General features: G+C 42.0%; 2 protein-coding genes across 6 annotated transcripts in view; both read right to left on the bottom strand.

Moving 5' to 3' along the window:
• grb10b (growth factor receptor-bound protein 10b) overlaps positions 1 to 8,940 on the bottom strand; it is a 63,988-nt gene extending 55,048 nt beyond the window's left edge. For all 3 annotated transcript variants that reach the window (XM_069143225.1, XM_069143227.1, XM_069143226.1), the window contains exon 1: positions 8,697 to 8,940. The gene's annotated coding sequence lies outside the window, so the exon portion shown is untranslated. The remainder of the gene's footprint in view (positions 1 to 8,696) is intronic.
• Positions 8,941 to 11,935: 2,995 nt separating this feature from the next.
• cobl (cordon-bleu WH2 repeat protein) overlaps positions 11,936 to 23,040 on the bottom strand; it is a 52,540-nt gene continuing 41,435 nt past the window's right edge. For 2 of the 3 annotated variants that reach the window (XM_069143223.1, XM_069143222.1), the window contains exons 11-18: positions 20,019 to 20,334; positions 18,569 to 18,687; positions 18,279 to 18,470; positions 16,588 to 18,185; positions 16,255 to 16,488; positions 15,973 to 16,089; positions 15,101 to 15,400; positions 11,937 to 14,140 (exon numbers count right to left, since the gene is read on the bottom strand). In XM_069143223.1, coding sequence (XP_068999324.1) covers positions 14,057 to 14,140; positions 15,101 to 15,400; positions 15,973 to 16,089; positions 16,255 to 16,488; positions 16,588 to 18,185; positions 18,279 to 18,470; positions 18,569 to 18,687; positions 20,019 to 20,334 — 2,960 coding nt within the window. In that variant the 3' untranslated portion in view covers positions 11,937 to 14,056. Of the gene's footprint in view, positions 14,141 to 15,100; positions 15,401 to 15,972; positions 16,090 to 16,254; positions 16,489 to 16,587; positions 18,186 to 18,278; positions 18,471 to 18,568; positions 18,688 to 20,018; positions 20,335 to 23,040 lie in introns of all 3 variants that reach the window. The other variant, XM_069143221.1, reaches the window with a different exon arrangement.

Genomic DNA, 23,040 nt, shown 5'->3' with positions numbered 1-23,040 from the left:
TAATGATTATTTTCGTCCTCAATTCATTTACTGATCAATTTCTCCATTAATTGATTGTTTGGTTTGTAAAATTTCTGAAAAATGGCGAGAAATGAAATTATATTATATATTTTATATTATAGGAGGCTGTGAGGTTTTCTTTAAAGAAACCCTCACAGCCTCCTTGTCACCAACGATCCCAAAAAATATAAAAAATAAAATAGAACTTGATTGAACACAGCTGTGGGTCAATTTGACCCGAGGACAGCGGGAGGGTTAAACATTTAACATTTTATGCGAGTTTCAAAAGGAGAATTATTAAAAAGATTCTGGGAAACACTGTGGAGCGAAAGTAAAGTCACACTTTGAGCTCTTGAAGTTTCTTGTTACTGGCATTTAAAGAAAACGTATGCCTCTTCACTGTATTTAATGTGTCAACACTTGACGCTTGTGATTTCCTGGAAGGTTGTGTGTGGTTCATCGGAAGACCAAGTGAATAATAAAACAAACACCCTCTCATATTCTCGCATATGAAATGTAATCCTGTGATTACGATGCTGACCACACGAGAATAAATACACCCAGCACCCTAAGCTCTTGTGTTGGGTCACATGTTATCTGTGGAGTCCCGCTGCAGCCACCAGGGCATCACAGAGAGAACAGAGCAGCTGGAACAAGCTTGACATCGCTTCCCTTCAAATGGAAGTGTTAAAGAGAGACGCTGCTGCACCGGCGGGGTAGAGGGAGCCAGTCGATAGAGGGATATTGGCAGCAGTAAGAAGAGAAGAAGAAACAGCTTTCTGGTTGCTAATTGCCGAGTTGTAACACAAGAGTAGCATGACTTGAAAAAGGGAGGGTTGCTTTGATTCAAAAGGGTTACAGCTAAAGTATCTCAATTAAGCAGATGGCTGTTTAGCTGGCAGCTGGTGCACTGCAACTCTAGCTACAAATTAGATTAATATTTAGACACACGCAACCTGTATAGCCTCAACAGAGCGGTCTCAGGTGAAATAAGATGCAAGGAAGATTCAGGAGGTGACAGAACTAAGCATGTCAGGGTTCCCCCTCACCAACTAAAAACAAAAAGAAGCTGCTCAGTGGCTCATATGATCGTGTGTAATGTAGTCGATTATACAGACAATAGTCTTATTACAGAAAATAATTATCTGACTTGCGTTTTACTGTTTTGATTCACTCTACATTACAGCAGGCAGCTGCTGCTTGTATTGAGAAAAGCCCTAAACTCTTACACTAAATGACAAACAGACAACAGTTAGCAACTAGTTGGCAAACACCGATGATAATATGACAATGTGTGTTGGCAGCTTGTTTCCACCGCCCTCAAGTGGCCATAAAACCTGTTTAATGGAGGTTTAATGTTGTTTTTTTTAGAGTCTTGTTTCTTGACATATATTATAGGATCCATCCGATTGATCCCAGATTTCTACATGAAAACCGATGGGACAAAGAAATGACAAAGGGCCTTGACATTCAACTTTAAACTCTGAAGAGATCAGAGCCTGGTCACACCCCTCTCTCAAGTACCACACCTGCGGCCAAGCCTCCCAACCACCCTGGTTCCCACTGTGAACCAGTGCTGCGCCACAGCTACCTCCCCTTCCCTCCTTTCCTCCAAACCCTCGCCCAGCACCAGTCCCCCAATGTCAGCCCTCCCCTCATCCCGCTGCGTTCCAGTCCAGAACATAAACAGCATCTTAATTCAAGAAATGGCACCGCTCCAAGTCTATGTCTGGGGACTTGTGGAGAAGTCATTGAAGTAAATGTACTGACCGTAACCCAAACCCCCAGAGAGGGGAGGTCAATTATTCTACTGTACATGTTTAAAGATGCTGTAAAGCAAATTCTAAAATTTGTTTCTCAGTACATTATATACGTGTGAAATGAGTTGCTGAAAACATGTGCAAAGTTTGAAAACTTTGTCGCACTGAAATGTGGAGTTAGACCGTCAAACAGTTTCTAACCCGTCTTCAGCTCAGGTTTTTTTTAGGCGGGGCTAAAACCTAACCTATCTATGTCACAACAACCTATCTACATCAGATCACAGCCGGTTTATATAACCTTCTGCATGGCTCCTCCTCTCACGCGGTGAAACGCTATAAAAGCCTGGAGCTCATTTGCATAAGATGTCATCCCACTGGACTTCAGTTCTACTCCTGTTAGTCAGATTGTTGTTGTACATCAGCTAGCTGCTACAGGACGTCTCCCTCCACCCACAAGTTCATCTTTCCTGGAAGTAAGAACCTCCAAAGCAGCGCTGCATCGCTGTTTAAATGTCCTACTGATGAAGGAAAAAGAGGTGGATTGATTTCGTGAAGAGTCTCGCTAAAGGAGACTTTAGGATTAACACCAACAGCCACCTCTGCAGGGACCATTTCATGGCGGATAGTTTCAACTTGGACCGGAGACGGACGGAGTTCACGGACACATCGCTTCTCCTGCAGCGCAGAGCCGAACCGAGCACCGCCCTCCCGGCCGTTCATACCGGCACCGTCCGCTGCCGCCAGCAGTCCACCACTCAGCTTAAGTTCTGTGTGCTTGTTATAATTATACTAGATAACGTTTCCACAGTAACTCTGCTACATTTAGTCCGCGGTGCAAACCGGTAATGTGATTTTATTCAGTGTAGAGTAACTTTATTTTGGTGAAATGGGAGCTAACGTGCTAAATAGCTTCTATTGAGCTCGTAGCAGAGTTCAGAGGAAAATGCTCCAATAACCGCGGATTGTTTTACGCGTCTCAATATAGCTCCGATAAGGAACTATAATATATGTAACTCTGTATTTTACATGTCGGGGTGATGGTGAACATGGACCAGAGGAGATCTAGTCCTCACATTAATGAGGGTTGTTGTTTTTGTACTCCGGTGTAACGTTACGATCACCGACCCTCTCAGTTACATGTACCGGTACGGATAAACGAGCCCGACTACATGTGGAGGAGGCTGCAGAGAGCAGGTGGAGGAGGTGGAGGTGGAGGTGGAGGGACATCAGTGGAAGAGAAAGACTGTCGGCTCGACCTGAGCAGGTTCAAAGTTTGAATTGACGTGATATAATAAATTAATGTGATATAATGAATTGATGTAATGCAGCGTTGTGCATGTTGCAGTCGTTACAGAACTAAATCAACTCCTCCGCTCTTATTATCTCCACTATTGTAATGCAGGTGCGTTAGAAGTAGTTGGAGACTCACTGTCTGCTGTCTCTGGTGTCCAGTTCTACTCCTGTGTTACAGCTCAGGGGGACAAGCTGGATTTATATGCATCTGTATGTTTCACTCATTGGACAAATAAATTCTGATTCTATTGTGTTTTCATAAAGCAGCCTGCTCCGTCCACCAGAGAGACAGAGTGCCAGTGGGACATCATGCATGAAGTCACCGAGAGGTTGGGACGGACCGCTTAGTGTGGAAAAGAACTGCAGCCACAGGACTGTCATACAGATCACTGAACACCTTCCAGCGAGTGGGCGGAGCTTCAGCTCCTTCAGGACACGCCCCCTCAGTCTCAGAGCAGAGAAGACTGATGATTTTCTCACCATTTCAAACCCTAATTTAACAAACTTGTCTGTTTTTTTCATTCAAATTTGGACAGGTAGTTAACAACCCATACTTCTGTGGTGTGATGAACTTAAAACTCATTTTAATTTCTACTTTACAGCATCTTTAAGTTAACCAGACACCTTATGTAATAATATTTAGTTTGACGCTATGAGTTATCAAAACATCCTATGGCGAGTCAACTTATAGGAATGTGCTCGATGTCCGACGGGGAGAGGGATGGGCGGAGGGCTTTAATGGGTTGCTCTACTGTATTGTGCTGCTGCGAGCTGGAGATTCCCTCTCCGATTCCCACCACCCTTTAACTCCACAGGCAACTTTTATAATGTGCTTTTAGATACTAAACAAAGAGTTTGAAAATGTGTAAACCATTAGAATTTACAAACAAAAAATAGCAAATTATTCCAATTATCAACTTTTAAGTCTCTCAAATAAGGTTGTCCGAGCTGGCTCTATTTTCTGCAGCAATGCAACACAGAAAGACAGGAAGAGCGAGTTGAACAGAGCATCTCTGTCCTCTGTTTTAATCGGCAGATTAGATGGTAGTCACTCCTCACTGGATGTGCTTGTTGCACATGTTGATTAGTCATTAATTGGCAGCTTTCATTATCTGTGAGCAGCAGCGTAAAGTGGGGCTGTAAGAGAGGGCCTGATGTCATGCCGGGGAAGGCTGAATAGCACCAGTCTATGAGAGAAAGGCCTTTTGGAAACGTGGACAGTGCCTAATTGGATGAGGATTTCATTTGGCTGCTTGGGAGAACCGGTCTTATGCAACGGCGTAGATGAATGGACGAGGTTTAGGAGCAGTGATGCTTGTGCACAAGGTGGCTGTGATGGTGGCCCCCGGGAGGGCTACATCAGATGGACTCACCTTCTTGTGACACCATCTTTGCTTCTGGATTAGCACATAACTTCTTTTACTAGACTGATGCTGTAAAACACACACAACTGTCACATCAGGACTCCTTCGAGTCAACAATAAAAAGCAGATAAAGTCATAATTCAGTCCGTTCATATTGCATGGCATCATCCTCCGCACTGAAACAAACCATCAAACCCAAATAAAACTCGCCTTGTAAGTAAAACATTTATCTCGTATCAGAAGGGCCCTCAACTTCTTTGTGGCCACTTGAGGGTGAAGGGGAACAGGATTTATTTGACTTACTTACTCTTAGGAATGCTAACAAACTTGGCTAGCTGAGAAAAATCACATTAACAAGGACTTAGCGTAAGTCCTATTCATAAGTACCAAAGTACACCACATTAAGCCTTAATCGCGTCTAAGTCTGGGAATAATACTAGAAAACCAGGGGGCAGAAAATCTTGCAATGTACAGCAAAATGTATGCATACATGGTGAGAGGTGCTATATTCAGAGCATGAGGGAGAATAAGTAGGAGGTGGAGGACAGCGCTGCAGGTCAAGAGCAAACAAATGCATGTATTGTTCCAAGATTTTATACCAGGAAATATCCCCCACCCCAAAAAAATAGCTTTTTAAAATTTGCATGGTACATCTAGCGAAGTCAACTAAGCATGGTTTGTTTTTATTTTGCATTGCAGATACCAGCTGGTACATTGAGACACAGATCAGCGGAGACGGAGACATAGATAGAGCTGATGAAACCAGAAGAGAGACGCTTAGACAGCGGGATAGACAGACGAACAAAGAGACAAAGATAAACTGAGAGGATATGTGTGTGTGTGTGGGGGGGGGGGGGGGGTTGTGTTCCTATGCATTAGAGAGATCATTTCATTATCAGCATGCATCCACACATTACCTGTGCCCACCTGATCCTGTGGTCCCTCAGGTGTTCATCAGTTACCTACAGAATAAAGGCAACATTTTTGCCTCTCACGCAGCCTTTCAGCCACATTTGGACCAACACCAGACGCTGAGAAACTCAATCCGCTGCACTTAGACAAGCAAGCATTGCATCACCTGAGGTCACAAGTGAACAGTGGTGAGAATCGGGTTTGTACAGGTCCATATTTACAGTATGAAGGAGGAGGGAGAAGAATAATACCACAAAGTTTTTCCTCTGGTAAGAGTTAAGGTTCTTCGAAATGACTTTTCACAGAACAAAACATGATTGCTTAGCAGTTATAGCTGTTGTTCATAGTAGTTATAGCACTTTAATAAGGCCCAAGTATGTGGAAACTCAACCCAGCGTTTGACAATTTAGCAGAAGAGGGAGTGAGTACAGAAATTAAGTCCTTCCTTATGCAACTGTGTCCAAAGTTAACCTTTAGCCAGAAAACAAACAGCAGTCCGTGACATCACCGACCTGCTTACTCTTTTGACCACTGACACAGCCCAGCTGAGCTCCTTCAGTACAGGGGGTGGGGTGGGGCGGGGGGAGGGGTTCTCTGCTTTCAGATTGGGGCCGAGTCGGTGGAATGACTGTGCTGTGGTCCCCCAGCAGGCCTGGGTTAATGGTGTCATGACATCAGGGAAGGGGAATTAACAGTGTATAAGCCTCGACTAACCAGTGCTGAATGACTGCTGGCTGACGCAAGACCCAATGGAATGCTGCCTAGAGCATGACCACGAGCTCTTATAACACCAGTACCAGCTCATAGATATCTCTGCCACTTCTCCCCGTGGAGAGCAGCTGACACTAAAAGCATACAAGCGAGAGCAATGGAAATACCAATATTCTTGTGTTTGTACGTGAAGAAAACTAAGAAAGTTGAAAATAAAGGCTCAAGTTTTGGTTATATATAACAAACTTCTGGGATTACTGCCAGGCATAGTGTTTCAGTCATGTGCACTAAAAAAAACTAACCTTTCATTTTAGAAACACACAATTCAGAATCCTCAAGCAAGTATAGCTTATTGTATAATTCTTTGCAATATGTGCTGTCAGCAGCCTTTTGGCAGCCTGTAGTCTTGCAGAGTTCATGCCCCATCATGCCTGTGCTTACTTAGCATGGACTTGAAATAGCAGGACTGGTGCTGAAGGGGGTGTTTGGGGGGAGGGCGGGGGAGGGAGCTGCAGCTCAAGCGGTTGACATGCGTACGATGATGTGACCACAACATAATTAAATGAAAGAAAGCAGGAAATAATGTGCCGGGGCAATGAAAAGAGAAATCCTCTTTGGTTATAGGGTATGGGAGTGTCAACAAAATTGCATGCTTGAAGAGACACGGTTACAAGCATGTAGTTGAGTGCACGTAGCTGCTTTAACTACTTCATATTCAACCACAGGGAGGTTCACATGCAGATGTCTGTGCATGTGTGCTCAAAGGCAGGTTGGAAAGTGGAGGGAAATATCAGAGGCTGGTCAGATTGCATGTTTCACAACACTCCAGAAAGGTTTCTGTGATATGCTTTTATTCTGAAAGGTGTTGCAGGTTAAGTTTAAGACATTTCAACACAGCAGATTTGAATTAATCCAACAGTCATTAAGTCAGAATGCTGCATGCAATCAAAGCAACTAGACACAATATCAATCAATGCTTTCTGCTTGGCTTTAATCACACAGGACTCCAAATGGAAGCTCAGTGGATCAATCTGTGTTTAGGAAAAGGTTAGACTCTATATTTCTGAACACTCAGGAGAGACTGTGATCTCAAGACTAAGTTTTTCCTTGAAAACGTACACCTTAGAAAAACCTTTACCGCGTGCATCAGTCCCAAAGTGCCTCTTTCCTGTCTCAGCCCACATTCCCAGTGAGAACACTGATCTGCATTCAAAACACACAGGCCGACGTCAATAGTTCCCAGAATCATAAATTTGGCTGGTTATGCAACTTTCTGCAGAGACCACATGCAGCCAATAAAGAAATTGATTTGGACGAGTGCCCAAATGACAGGGCAGATTAGACTATCTATGAAGAGTTGCTTTGTCAAGATGTTTGCACATTAAGTGAGATTAGATAATGATCAGGCTTTCTCATTTACTTCTCCTCCCTCTGTCTTTTGGTGTTACCATCATAAAACATAGTTCCTCTAAGTATTGTATAACAGACAAACCATTGCACTGTTGATGTTATATGCTGCAGTCGGCACACCAAATAAAAGAGGCCATTCAACAGAGTGGTACATCTGCAGTTGCAATATGAACTAACTTGCACCATTTGATGTTATGTCCCACAATTAATGAAGGCTTTAAGAGAATTACAAACAAAAAAAAGTCACATTAATCAACCCATAGTATGAAGCCACACATTCGATCTGAAAGCGTTTTGTTATTATTCTGCTCAACACTCATAACACTTTTTTTTACATTTGGTCATCAGAACTGCTGCTTCATCTGATTGTGCTCGACTGTGGAGCCTCCAAAACCAATTCATTCAACAGTTCCTCACTTTATTCTGGACCGCCTGGATCCCACCCAGCGTCCCCCTTTGGGGTCCCCAGAACCCAATTTGGGGGAAACACTGCTGTAGGGCTATAGGAGTATCCCTGGGAAAACTTCTCCCCCTCCCCACTCCCAAAGCAAATGCTGCCAAAAGGATAAGGCGATAAGGCGAAACTGGCGAAACTGAAGAATCAAGCTGGGAGGGGGAGGGTCGGCGCAACACGGGGAGCTGGGGTCCTACTGGAAAGAGAGTATAGACTGCTGTTGAACTACTGTAAACAAGCAGAAAACTGGGATCATGATTGTCCCCAAAGACAGACTCGAATTGCAGTAAATGTTGAGGAACGCGTAGGGAAGCGCACAAGAGCTTCAGGAAGATCCTCGGCACGCCAGGAGCCTCCGGAACAGGCTCGGGTGTTTCCAGCGGAAGCTTTCCACCAGTAGGGAATACGGTAAGGTGAATACACAACCGAATTCAAACAGCCAGCTCGGATAATTAAACTTCTTTTGTAAGTTCGACGGCTGACCGGGGGAGGGGGGGGGACGTTGTCAGAATGGGGAGGCAGGTCCCGCTCAGCGGTTACGCACGGTGCGCACATGTGTTCCGAAACGCGAAATGGCGTGTGTCATCACAACAGCACATTCAACTTTTACTGCACGTTCTCCCACTCACCACACTAACTAACTAACACACACACACACACACACACACACACACACACATATGCATATATATATATATATTAAAAAATATATATATATATATATATATATATATATATATATATATAAAGGGAGCACGAGAACAGCGTCTTCCTCTGGTAACGTGCACTCACCTCACAGCCAGATCAGTTCAGAGAGTCGGAGACAGAACCGGAGAGAGAGCGGCGGTGTGGAGCTGAAGGACCACTCGGCAGCGCTGGATCAGGCCACGGCGGGCAACATTCCCGGGCTGGACAGATCGGCAGAGGCGAGAAGAGGAGGGCGAGGAGGAGGAGGAGGAGGAGAAAACAGTGGCCGCGGAGACTGCAGGCAGCTCATCTCATGCGGCCGGAGAGGACACGCACACACATACACGCTTACAAACATACACGCGCGCAAACAACTCCTCCTCTAATAGACTAGACCACGCCCACGCGAGAGTGCTGATTAATGCGGCGTTCAGGTCTGATGGGGGAAAAAGGGCGTGTTCAGAGGATTCCGTTGTTTGTTTTTTTTGGTTAGGTTTATTTATTTATTTACTGAAGGCGCTGTCACACCATTAGTAACATTTCGAGTGCTGTAATTAAAACACACAGGAGATTAAACAAAGTGAATTACAGAGGGACTTTCAGAGTATTTTGTTGGTTATATGCCATTTAAAAAATATATATTTAACTAATTTTTTTTATTAAAGACAGAAACAGTAGCTCATTAGAAAATGATTTCACTCTGACTTACAGTTGTTGCATCACGTCATCTGAATAGAAAACCCTTTTTGTATGTAGCCTATATTAAATGCTTGTATACATATACTTAACTGGTAATGTCTTTCTCTGTAAACAGTAAGGGATGAACACTGTTCAAAAAGTGCTTAATTGCTTCTTCATGTATTTACACCAAAATGAAGCTCACCTGCATGGCACATTACCGGCTTGGCTTCAGTCATTCACTCTGTCCAGACTTGTAAACTTGGTCACATTTGATTCTTATTTTAATGAAAAAAACTGTTTGAGGAGCACCACGAGGAAGTATACTGTTTCTTTTACTTGCTTGATCATGAGGTAAAAGAAAGTTTTATGCAAAACATTTTGCATATTGTCCCTATAAACAGTGTTTGGTCTTCAGGGTAGATTTACAAACATGTTTATTGAGAACCAAATGATAACAAAAAGATCCATCCAACCATTACTGAATTTTTGTGTATTAACTTAACACTTAACTGCTTTAGTGTGTTATTTTAAACTCAATTTTGCAGAAATATTATGAATTATTTCATTATAAACACTGTGTTGTCATACAAACACTTAAAATAGTCTTCTCTAAATTTAACAGGCCGATTAGACAACAGGTTTCCTTTCTGCCACAGGATTCTGCCTCTAAAAGTCCCATGTGACACTACCAAAACAATATAAAAGCTGGCATAAAGGGGTTTCATTCTTGTGGGTTACCTGACTGTAGCATGTGTGTCCTTTTGTTTGTTTTTAGCTCGGTGTTACAGATTAATACCTCTAGATACCTTTCATGACTAGAACTGTGAACCAAAGTGACTGCACGTAAATAATAGTACTGTGTTACTGTACACCAGGAGCCTAAAGGACCACACCTCACCTCTAATTAAAAACCCAGCTCTCAGACGCACAGTCTGAAATAAAAACACCTGTAGCTGCGTGGTATGTACATTGCACAACCTGGGGGTCAAACCTCACTGCACCAGAGTTACCTCTTGTGTTTGTATCCCTCTGAGCCTTGCTGTATTGCGTAAGGTCTTCTGATGTTTATATGACTGAGAGCAACATCAGAGGTGCACTTTCAGCTCCCAACTTGTTTAAAACACACACACATTAATTTAAGAGGAGTGACATGCACTAAAGGGAATGACGTGAATTAAACCCTGTAGTACAGTCTAGTTAAAGTTCTGCCTCGAGCTAAAGGGACACCAGTTCTGTTCATTTTTCATCCTGCCTGACATGTTTCAGACTCGGATAAACTTAAGTGATGGGAACACACCATGGGAGACTAAAGTGCAGAAGGTCATCAGTCCTGAGCTGTTTGTATGTGTCTGGATCAGGACAACAGAGAGCTCACACTGTGTGTATGCGCAGACTCAAAAGAACACACACAGTACAGCCACTGAAGTCTCACACACACACACTTACTCATATTTGGGGTACCACCACGCAACAAAGCCTTCTTTTTTTTTTAACTACTGGCAATGGGATATAAAGTAAGCACACATTGTTTCGAACTTACCTCATCAGACATGCAGAATCACAAAGGCCTTTTGTTCAAATTGATTGATCAGATACACAGTAGACTAGCTAACATCAGAAAACAAAGTCAGAAGAGCCCCCCCTGGTAGTTGATGTCACCGTGTCCATCACTCATAAGTGGGCCAGTCAACACTAACAAAGCTGAGTAATACAAGCGCAGGCAGTCAGTGAATGGGTTTCATTAAAGGTCTCAGGACTATGGATGAATATGCTTTTACCAGAAGCTGCCACAGAGGGAACCCAACACTTTGTAAATATTATTCACTGCTTATTGATGAGTGTAAAAAAGAATATCTCAAAATGTTAAACTGTTCAATTCCTCTCTGCAAACCACATCTAAACAAACTATATAAAGTAGTTGATGTGATCTAAATTTAATTAGTCAACATGGTGTTTGGCCTAGCAACATCTGCGGCCTCTTCCTACATGTGAAACTGTTATGGCAACAAATTCAAACCAACCAGTGAGTTGGCAATTCAGGCGTAACCAAACCTGAATGAATTTATTCCTGCTGCATTATGTGGTACGACCTTCTGGTAATTCCTGATTTGGAGGTTGTTTACGCAGGCACGAGCTCAAATGCACGCTCATAAAACAAAAATAAAATATGAACCCCCTCTCCTTCCCAAACACACACATATGCACCCATCCATACACACCCTTCACATATTTGTAAGGCAGATTAGAATGGCAGTAGAGTAGAGCAAAAATTTTAACCCACTAAAAAAGCTTGTGGTCCCAAGAGGAATTTACAACTCTCTGTGGCCAACAGCAGCCAAGATCGCCCTTCTGCTCTCTCGATCGCTCAATCCACTGCTAGAATTTACTTAATATCATCCTGAAGTGGTCAATGACATGCTGAAAAAAAATACCTTGAAATCTTTCATTTATGTTTTTTGTGGGAACACCTTCGCGTGTAAAGAAGACGGTTATCTAAAGAGCAAATTTAATTTGTGATAGGTGTGTTAAAGGTGTAGTTTTATGCCACTTTTGATTAGACTCTGCACACATGTACCCAAATGAGCTTTTTTTTTTTTAGAAAAAAAGCTTAAATAACATGTGCACCTCATTTAAAACAGATTAATCACAATACAGGATGTGAACTGTGTATTTCCGTTTAATTTTGCAACTCATGTTGATATTTGCATCATTTGTTTTATCTGAAGATAGGTGCAGTGGCACAGTGACTAGTGTTTCAGGAATCAGGAATGCAGGGTAGGTTCAAGTCCATCAGGAGTCATTTTGTGTGACCACATAGTGATGAGTCAGGGCCATGAGCTGCTGCCCGGAATAGTAGCTCATCCGTGGTGTGACAGAGAGGTTTCAGTATATTTCATAAGGACAGCAGGATGACCACATCGGTGGGAATGGCAGAGATGCTTTCCAGTCCAAGGTTCATACCACCATCTGCTCAGTCCAACTTTTGTTTATCATCTCAAAGTCAGACATGAGAAAAAACAACAACAACAATCAGCACACGTAAATTTTTGCTTGATTACAAAAATGATTTATTGAATCAAAAATGTAGTTAAACAAAAATAACTGTTCAACCTTCCCCCAAAAAACAACCCAAAAAAACAATTGTGCACTTAAAACTTAAAAAGCAATAGCTTATAAAATGTTCACCCTATTGGTGGAATAAATCAAATCTATCAAGACGATCTCTTTAGTTTACAAAATATACAATGCTACACTGTGCTGTAGGCTTCTGTCTGGGGATGGATCCAACTCTCAGAAATGAAATAAACATTTCTAGTTACAGAAGGAAAGAAAAAAAACAAAACAGAAAAGCTCTTAAGGATGTCACTTTTAAGGTAAAACAAGAGATATTCAAATATTTGAGAGTAGAAAGTGAACGTGAAGTGAAATAAATCTCTATAAAACTACTGATTCAACTCCATTTACTCAAATCAATCTCGCAATACACAGCAGCAAACTTTTATACCTGAATGTAAGCACTTTCTAAAGATGCTTCAGCGTGGACATCCTGCTTCATCCGTATCTACCGTTTACCATTCAATGACTGCGTCCTCTCCTAGAGACTCCACACTATAAACTTTACTGCTTAAATAAAGGCCGTACATAACCTAAACTACTCTCCTACAGTGCTGGTTTATATTACATCGTCATATTGGTGCTGATTTCTTGATCAATAAACTAATCTTTTGGCTCACGGTGTTATCCACCATTTATATATTTCAATAGCAGTACTTCAAAATTGTTGAAATGTCAAGAAAAGGAAAGGCTCACCTTAGCTTCTTGCAAAATATTCACATATATCAAACATTAAGGACATGGTCAACCACAGTGCCGTTGACCAGCAGAGACGATGATTGAAGATCAATAGAAAATATGTTTCTGCAGGGCACTGATGATCATTTCTTTAGATTTTTAACAGCAGCACAAATGAAGGTTGGAAGCTAAAAACAGGAGCACGCCGAGCTTCCAGGCACGAGCCAGTCATCACCATGTTAATCCTCCTCAGAGAAAAGAACTTCAGAGGTTGGCAATATGTACCAGATCTGGACAAAATAATACACTTTGAGCATTGCCAATGGGTCCTTCCATTGTTTTCTTAATTTGTTGAAATAATAAGTACTGTATACATATCACTGACTGAGCAACAGTATAAGGCATCTATAACTAACGCAAAAAAAGAAAAATCAAAGGAACTGAAAGTCTATACAAATCAAGCTCGCTTTCATTGGCACACATTTTGGAAAACGGTCCAGTTAAATCAGCTGAGTTCAAGTACAAATGGAACAGCAATATGTTATGAAGATGGACACAAGCATTTTCCAGCAGGTTATTGTTAGAAGCTGATATTATAGGTGGCGTTAACTGCAAACCTTTCACCTGACACCTTTAATACAGACATGACAGGTGTTTGGCTACAAGAAGGAATGTATAAACCATTCCCCTTTTATAAAAGATATATTAGTGGAAAATATAAGAGACACTAATAAAACCCCTTTTCTTTAACAGCAGTCTTACATTAAACATAAGGCCCTGGGAGGTGATGTGAAGCCCCTTTTGAATAATCTTGTTTCTCTAGATACTATAAAGAAATCTTTCTTTGTTCTTATTTTACGCAATATCTGTGGCAACGAATTCCTATAAAACAATATTTGCTCAAAACATGACTCAATCCATTTGTTCAAATGCCAAAGCTGAAATTGAATTTGATAAATTACACCTTGTTGCAGTGATGTGGGATTCCCCTCTTATTGCTGAGGGATTGTGGAGGAGGTTGCTTGGATTGTTCCCAGTCTGCCGTTCACTTGGACTGTCTTTGTGGGCAGCGCGACCTAGTTCAAAGAAATGCAACATGTCATGTTTGTAATAACAGGAACATCAGTTCACGGCATGCTATGAAGAAAATATCAGGTTCTGTGGTTTTGTGTCGAGTCTGTCTCCAAAAAAAATAAAAAAAAAAATAAAAATAAAAAAAAATAAAAAAAGATTTTATTGATACATTTTTATTTAAATGAAATGTTGTACCTCCTCAGATCCAAACAAGATGTGCACCACAATCCTCTGATTTGCCTCCTCTTAACACTATTCATTGTTATTGCTCTGGTCTGGTTCAAATGTTGCAAAACTAATCATTTAAAAATACTTCACATTTCTGATCGTTGACCTAAAATTTAACTTTATCTTTGTGAAAATGCTCATACAGCAGTGCAGTACAGTGTGACTGTCGGATTGTAATTCATTTCCAGTTTCCTGGCTGCTGGACCGCAGGAGATCTTTGTTCTGCCAGCGATGTCTTCCAGTGAGGGAAGATATATGAAACCAGACCAAAGATGTGAGAAGAACGAGGACAATGGTTCATCCGAGATGTTTTTCTATTGCTGCCGCTTGTTTTCTTGCCTCAGTCTGTTCTGACTTTGATTTTTATGTCTGTCTCTCTTTTTTTCCCTCCCTCTTCTCTTTAAAAAGAGTCTCTCTGGGCAAAATTATTCGGTCTTGAGTGCCATACTACCATAAAAATATATTCCTCATTTCCTGTGCTTATGTTGAATTTTAATTTGCCAAAGAGAACTTGGTTTTATTTTTCATTTCACCACTTAATGTGTTTTTCTTTGCACTGAACAGATGAGACCGATTGAAATTGGGGAGCCTCTGGTTTTTACCCAATGGGAAGTGTGTGATGTTTATATTAGGTGTTACGCTTCATCGCCAGATTTTCATGAAGCTAAAGTAAAATTTTAAATCCAACAGCACCAATTCAAAGTACACAAAGTTGATCAGTAACCTTTTTGTACCTTTTTTAGCCTCTCAGCTGCAGATCCAGAGCGGATCGCCTCCAGCATGGCCTCCCTGGCCAAACCAGTGGGGGCGTCAACCTTTGCCTGGGCCACGGAGCTAGGCTTACCCAGGGGCAGAACAGGGGGAGGAGGCGGAGGTGCCAGCGCAGGTGCTGGTGGAGGTGGAGGTGGCGTAGAAACAGGAGAAGTGCAGGTCAAAGATGGTGGGGAAGGAGAAGAAGAAGAGGTTGCACTTCTCTTCTCCTCAGAGGCCACCTTCCTGAACTTCTCCACCTCGTCAGCAGCCTCAGATTTGGTCTGCAGGAGGGAGGAGGGAGGGAGACAATGGTAACTCTAGACGAGGCCAGCTGCTCTCACGATGCCCGATCCCGATGGACCTCTGACACACACAGAGCTGCCGAGATACTTTTAATCCAAACAAATTCTTTTCTTGTTAAATGTTCACATTTATTGGCTTTTATCTGGTTTATTTTTGTAACTGTTCTGGTTGTCATTATTTGGTTTTATTTATTTATCTTTATCTTATATATTTATCTTTTGAGAGGCTCGACATTTTTTGAGTCGGATGTAATCATGCAGCATTCCAGAGATTCCACTTCTGGTAAGGAACCTCCACAATAGAACCGCAGATGTTTCGGCTACAGCAGCACATTTTCTGCCTCTTTCATTCCACATGGGTCCTTACATGACAACAAACCGCAGCTCTCAGTCCACACACGGGGATGAAAATAGACACCCGTGCTTGCATAATGCAGTTCATGCAGTTGGTATGCGAGCTGTTAATGAGCTAACGACGACGCAGACAAAGAGTTGAGCTTTCACATTTTCTTTTAGACGTACTTCTTATACTAGTTGAGACGGTGTTTTACCTTTCTTAGTCTGCTGCTGATGTTCTGAGCTTTGATGGCAGCCAGAAGAGTAGACCTCTCATTCTCCTCTTCGACATAAGGCTCCCTGTTCAGGTTGCTGGGGCCAGAAGTGGATGTCTAATAATGCAATAAAAAGAAGAAAATCGAAATCGCTCTCTTCTCTTTCAGCAAACACCATAACTTATCTGACACCGAATACATAATATACAGTATATCATTTTTTTTTTTTTACTTGTAGAGGATAGAAATGCTACCTCATAGTTGTGTAAATCTTGATCTCACCTTCTTGAGTCGGTCCCTGCCTCCATCTGTGTGGATGGCCGCCATCAGGCTGCTGTGCAGAGACGTGTCTTTCTCAACAGACCTACAGATCACCGGTCTGAACTTTTTAATTGGCCCAAACACAGTCACAGCTGGAGGCCCTGAGGTCACACCACTGTCTGTCACTGTGATGGAAGGTTGTGGTTTCACACCAGGAGTTAGTTGAGCGGCCGCTTTAGTCGTGTCCTTCGAGATCTGTAAGATTCAGCGACAATATTGTCGTAAAATTATTCATGATATTTCTTCATCAAGAGACTGGTATTCTGCAATATTTTTAAATCAGGTTTTACTTACACTCGTCTGGTCTTGTAGCATGGTCTTGGGGGCAGTGGGTGGTTTGATAGATGAGGGCAGAGCACTGCTTTTTGCTGGACTGGGGCTCCTGGGCCGAATAGGTTTAATACTATCTCCGTCATGATTGGCGGTCACTCGTATTTGTGTGAGTCCACTTGACTGAGTGAGGTTATTCTTGGCTGTTTCTAGTTCCAACATATCAGAACTTCCTTTGGTGGATACAACACAGTTTTCAAATCCTCCCCCGCCCCGTCTCACTTCTCCAAAATCTCTCGGACTGTCTGGCACATACTCTGGGAAGCTCATAGACTTCTTTGGACCAGGAGGGTTGGATGTAGAAGCAGAGACATTCTCCTTATTATCTGACAAAGAGGACACAGATGACTGGTGTGGATTCACCTGTACGGACCGACCCGATCTCTGGAAGCCAGTGGTCTGTGTTTTCAAAGATGCAGAGTAGTCAGGGATGAAGCTGGGTTTAGCGGAAGTCTTTGGGGCGTGTTTAGAAATGGCAGAGGCCACGTATTGGCTTGAGGTTCGCCTGGATGGTTTGAGGAAGGACAGGTCTCTTTTCAAGTCTGGAAGTATGTGAGGGGGAAGGGCAGATTTACTACTTGGCTGCTGAACGTTTTTGGACACCGATATCTTGCTCTCCACCTGAGCCTGCTGCTCGTTTGCAACTTTAATATCTTTCACAGCTTCTTTAGCTTCTTCTTTTACCATCTCTTTAGGCTGGACTCTCTCTGCAGGTTTAGAAAGTGTGCTGTGTGTTGTTTTTAGGTACTCTGCCTTCAATGTAGTTTCCACGAATGCAGTGGGAGAAGCTTTCAGTCCGTTTGTGTTCTCCTTAACCTTATCAGTCACATCTTTGCTGTGAGTCACAGCACTTTCTTCTTTTTCATTTGAGCTCCAAAAAGCTTTGGCTTTTCCAAGAAGAGGAGAAGCTTTGTTAGAAGTGGTCTCGGACTCTGATGACCCACCAACTTTATTCCGGGAGATACCCGCCGTCACCATATTTCCTTGATCGTCAATCTTAATGGCACCAGTGGTTAAAGTGACAGCTGACTGTCCCGCAGCAGCATGTATGACAGAAGGTTTGGGAGGGACCACAGTGAACGTTTTCATGCCAAAGCGTGATGTGACACTGCGAGTGATTTTACCATGAGAGTTACTAAGAGTGGAGTTATTTTGGTAAACTCTGTGCATCTCTTCATGTGCATCTGACACTGATCTCTGACCTGTTGGTGGAATATCAAGTTTCCTCTGTTGAAACGTTTGAGCGGTACTTTTCACAGTATCCAGGCTGATCTCAGTGTTCTTGCTGTTTTTCTTCACGTCAACATTAGATTTCACTGCCGATGTTTGTTTACCTTTTACACCATTGGTATCAGCAATACTCATCTCTTTAACTTTTGCCTCTAGTGTCTTTACTCCCTTGTTATCAGCTACAGACTTGTTCTCCGGGGGTTCACTATGCTGCTCCGACTGGGACAAGTGCTTAGTGGTTGCACTGCTTCTTTTATTACTGACAGCAGCAGTACAAGCATTGTTGTTTTTGTTCTGTGGCTCCACAATAGACTTGTGATAAAAGCTTTGACCTGTGATGAAAAGAGGTAAGAAAAGGTCAACAAAGAAAACATACCTGACAGTTTTTAACTCTATTGTGTTGATGTACTGGTCGTTCTTCCTACCTTTGCTGCCAGCTGGCTCGATCCTGGTAAGCGACTTCACCTCATGTTGGACAATATTTTGTTCATAGTCCTCCAGTACTTCATCTATGGCTGTGACTGGCACATCCATGTCCACCATAGACACGGGCACCTCATTACTGTCAGTGGACATGGTATATGGTGTCTCTTTTGCTGAGACTATATCCATGTGGCCTGGAGAACAGGAGATCAAGGGATTAATACATAATATGTTGCTACTGCGGACATATGTTGATTTTTCATCATTTTTAAAAATTGAGAGGCCCCCTCACCTGCAAGATCAGCCTCGAAATCTGCCAACGTCTGATGGAGCTGGGCTGTGAGCTCTGCATCTTCTTCATAGTTGCTTTTTAACCTGACTGACTGTGCCTGTGGGCTGATGTCAGTATGCCTGAGAATGCAACATAAAAACATGTCAAAAAGACCAGCAGACTCCCATAACATTTGTAATGCAAAAAGAGGATAACTACATAGAGGCAGAAAAAAACAATACTGCTTGATTATTTATTAACAACCTCCCAGCTACCACTCAACAGATGTTATGAACTACGTATTTGATGCTGTTGTTACAGTCAGCACTCTTCCCGTCACTATGCCGACTCAGAAATCAAAAGGGTAAATGCAGTTCAGTAGTAGAAGACGGGGAGGAAAAATGTGTTAGTTTTAAATATTTCGTGCTTGTTCAAAGAGGAATTTTATTTTTACTAGAGTCTGCTGGCTTTGACACATGCAGCTGTAAAGATATTATTACCACAGCTTAAACCTCCTTCACTCTCTTCAAGGGTTCAGCAGAGCATTCTTATGAGTTAGTGGCATATTAGCCGTAACAAATTGCAAGAAGAAGGCCAAACCAAATAGAATTTATCTTCTGAGAGAATTGGACCGGTCCTCTTTTCCTCAACGATTCTGAGAAAACAGGGTTATAGTGGTTTCCTGGAATACTGAGAAGCCAGTAGCGTCAGGCCAGACTCTGGATTCATAAAGTCTCTGTGAGTAAGAGCATCAATCCAAGCTCTCTGGTCTGGGCACATTACCATACACATTTCACAACAACTTAAAAGGCGAAAAGTGATCTGGAGCAGCAGTCATTTTCCACAATGGGCTATGAATGACTATGAAAACCCAGCACGAAATGTTATGGGTGCCAGCTTTGGCCACAACTCAAATCTAATATGGTGGGAACTGCTCTTGGTTATTACTGCTGGCACGGTTAAAAAAAAAAAAAAAAGGTGGACAGAGTAAAGTTAGGGGAAACAGTCATGGTTCAATCTCCATGTGAAAATGCAGGTGGGAAACGAAACTTTGCCAAATGCAAGAGTGGAACTAATAGTTTTCATGCAGGGTTTAGGTATTAGTGGTTAGGCTGGCTCAAACTGACAAAAGGGTAAATGGCGCATTGCTTGCCAGGAGACCAGAATCTATTGAAATGGAATTAAAAATAAAATTAACAGCACAAACAAGGAGGTAAAAGATGGGTAAGAACTGACAAAAAGATGAAACAGTAGTGGGAAGAATGAGGCCAGATAGATGAATGAGGAAGGTAGAGTCATTTGTACTCTTCTGAGGCCAAGGCAGATGTCTTAAGACACTCTACAAGTATTGCAAATTAGGTGAATTAGGTTAATATAAATGTACAGTATATGCTTGTCTGTGACGGTCCCTCATTCTTGTCCCACCCACATCTATGGTTCCCCTTCCATGATTTCAAAACGTCCTCTCTACCTGTGTTTCGATCCCCAGATGGCACATCCTTCATCGCTGTCACTGAAACTGTCCTGCACTGGTTCCAGTTTCTCTCCTCTGCCTCTGCTACTTCCATCCAGAGACAAACTCCCATCTGGAGAGGTGGGCTGGGTGTCAGATGGAGAGCTGACCATGCCAGAGTCCTCGCCCTCTACCATACCTTCAGAAGCTGCGTAACCCTGGTCAGGCAGGCTGCTGCTGCCACTGCTACCCAAGGACAGAGTCTCGTCCTCAGGTGCTTCAGTTTCTGATTTCTGGCCACTGGCTGCAGAGGTCCTCATGGAATGAAGCCAAGCTGGGAGAGGACAGAAGAAAACCTGATTGTATTGGGTGTTATCACTGCAATTCAAAAGTGTTTGCAACTGTTAGCAGAAACAAAACTTCAACATGCAAATCAAAGGGTCTCCAGTGGCCTCAAGTTTTGTTTAGTGAAAAGAAAGGACTCGTACTTGTCTTGTAGAAATGTTATGTCATATTTTACTTATGCAATGCATGAGATTAAAAAAAAGTTGTAGGCCTCATTTATTTTCCTCTGATCATCAAAACCTTAAAAAGACCTTTGAAAGATACTTTGAAAACATGAGAAAAGTAAAACCAAGAAAAAAAAAAAAAATTGAAAAGAAGCACAGGATTCAGAGTGAGCGTGAAGATCAAGAGATGGAAGAAGAGTAGAGAGGGGGAAAAAAAACTGAGGAAGTATTCACGTTAGTTTCAACATTCATTCTGACACCACACACATACACAGCCAAATATAGCAAACACAAGCCTGGAGCACAACCACTTGCGGCTTGATAAAACATCTTTAATGATGTGTGGTGGACTTACTGTAAACAAACCCTTTTAATTAGATTTGTACTGTACTGTTTTAGGTTCCAGGGTAAGATAGTATTGCTTCATACCCTCTCATCTCTTTGGTACACTCATGCTCTGGTCAATCCTGTGGGTTTAGGAGAACTTATTTAGTCTGTCACTGATCTCATTGAACTCTAAGCCAAGCACATCTAGCATGCACAGCACTGGGAATCCAAAGGGGGATTCTTTCAAATGAGTTTAACAGTGAGTGGCCTTGTTTGTAATACCAGGTGTCAGTGAGAGTGTGCATGCATTTGCGCATGCACTGGCTCCAATGTGTCTTCCTATCTATGTGTGTGCGTGCACGTGTGTGTGTGTGTGTGTGTGTGTGTGTATACACGAGTCAGTTTTGGGTCTGGTCCTAATGTTGTGGAGAGAACAGTTAGTTCCAGGAGATGTGGTGATGACTCACGGGGCTGTCCTCCCAGCTCCTTCCCAGCAACAGCTGAGTCATGCCAGCTACAGCCACAATCAGCACACGCTCACAAGCACATGCAAAGACAAGTGCACATATACTCAAACAGTCTTATGGTCTCATATATGCTTGTAAACATCCACACAGAGCTCTCAAACCTCCAGCTCAGCATGACCTTGTGCACATGTTTCTGTTAAAGCCAAACAAAACGTCTCCATTCCCAAGCTGTCAATACTGTGACACTTTACTAACCAAGGCAATCCATGCACAATGACTCATCAAAGTCATGGTCCAATCTTCAATTGTTTTAATTGAAAAATGTCTTTTAAACATATATTATGTTTTCCATTAAAAAGAGAGCTCCATTTTCACATCTCTGCAGAATCAATAAGTACTAATAAGGATTAGAGTACAATAAAAATGTGATCAGATCTTCCTTTTATATTGCTGTTATCAGAGCCCAAAATGAACTGTGCACATCTCAAAAACAATCGTGGCATTCATATGGGACAGAACAAGTCATATGATAAAAACAAGTGCTCCATTTATTTAACAGTTATCCCACTAAAAGGGTACTTTTAAGAAAAATATTTTGAATAGTAGTGTTTAAAGGTGTAAAAAAAGTTGTTTCTATGACACGGGTTTTCTAATAAAGTCAGATTTCTTGCAGTTCAAGCCAATTGATATTTTTCATTTTACACTGAAACCCAAACAATCAACCTTCTTTGTCAAATATGATGTTTGAATTTCATATTCCTACCAATCCTAAGCTGTGAAGCATTAATGCATCTACAATCCTCAACAATATCAGTAACAGTTCTACAACAAATCAGCGTACAATGTCCATCTTTTTCTATGTTAAAAGCTTTCTTTGGGACGAAGTCTTGTATTTCATACACTTGTCTTTATAAAAACACATGAGCCATTACCACCTAAATGTAACATGTCATTGACAGATCACCCTTTACTCTATTACCAAAGTCAGCATGCATTCAGGTTTCAGGTTTCTAAACCAAACCACAACACTGGGAACAGACGGAGAAACATACACTTTCCAGCCATCGATCTGCAGCTATTACATCACCAAAATATTGACTGATCGATATTGCATGACCTTGCCTCATAGTCTTCTGACCACGTTCTGTGTCCCCTTTTAACTCAGCTCTGATCTCATGCTTAATCAATCACAAACAGTGGATCAATTGGAAATGCAAAACCATGCAAAGTATGTATGTACATTTGTAAAAAAAAAAAGAAAATAAGAAAAAGAAATAAAAAAATAATCGAAAAAGCATTTCTATAAGTGACATTGGATGGCCAGACCTGCTTTCACTTGTGTCACAAGGACAAATGCACTGACACTGGCTTCTGTGACCGCAAGTAAAAGCAAATAATAGAAAGGATTATCATAGAAATGAAACTGTAACACCAAATACAAGAGTACAGAATAAACAGTGGAAAAACATTTTCTCAAAGGAACGAGAGGAGGATGGAGATTATCAAAGGAAAGTAGAACAGAAATAAGAGGAGCCACGAAGAAGCACAGGGGAGCTGATGAGAAAGGATTGCTGGGATGAAGGAAGCATCAAGCCAGAGAGAGCGAGACTTCAGGAGTGTTTGGAACGCAGACGCACAGGCCCACAGCAGTACACTATGAAGAAGGGTGCGGGGTGGGGAGTAAAAAAAAAAGAACAGATTTGAGATGAATAGATTATTTGACACTGCTTTTTGGCA

Source organism: Embiotoca jacksoni, unplaced genomic scaffold (assembly GCF_022577435.1).
Source record: "Embiotoca jacksoni isolate LCO1_2020_lvr unplaced genomic scaffold, fEmbJac1.0.p SCAF_11, whole genome shotgun sequence".
Taxonomy (NCBI): domain Eukaryota; kingdom Metazoa; phylum Chordata; class Actinopteri; family Embiotocidae; genus Embiotoca; species Embiotoca jacksoni.
This window is presented reverse-complemented; position numbering and strand designations above follow the sequence as displayed.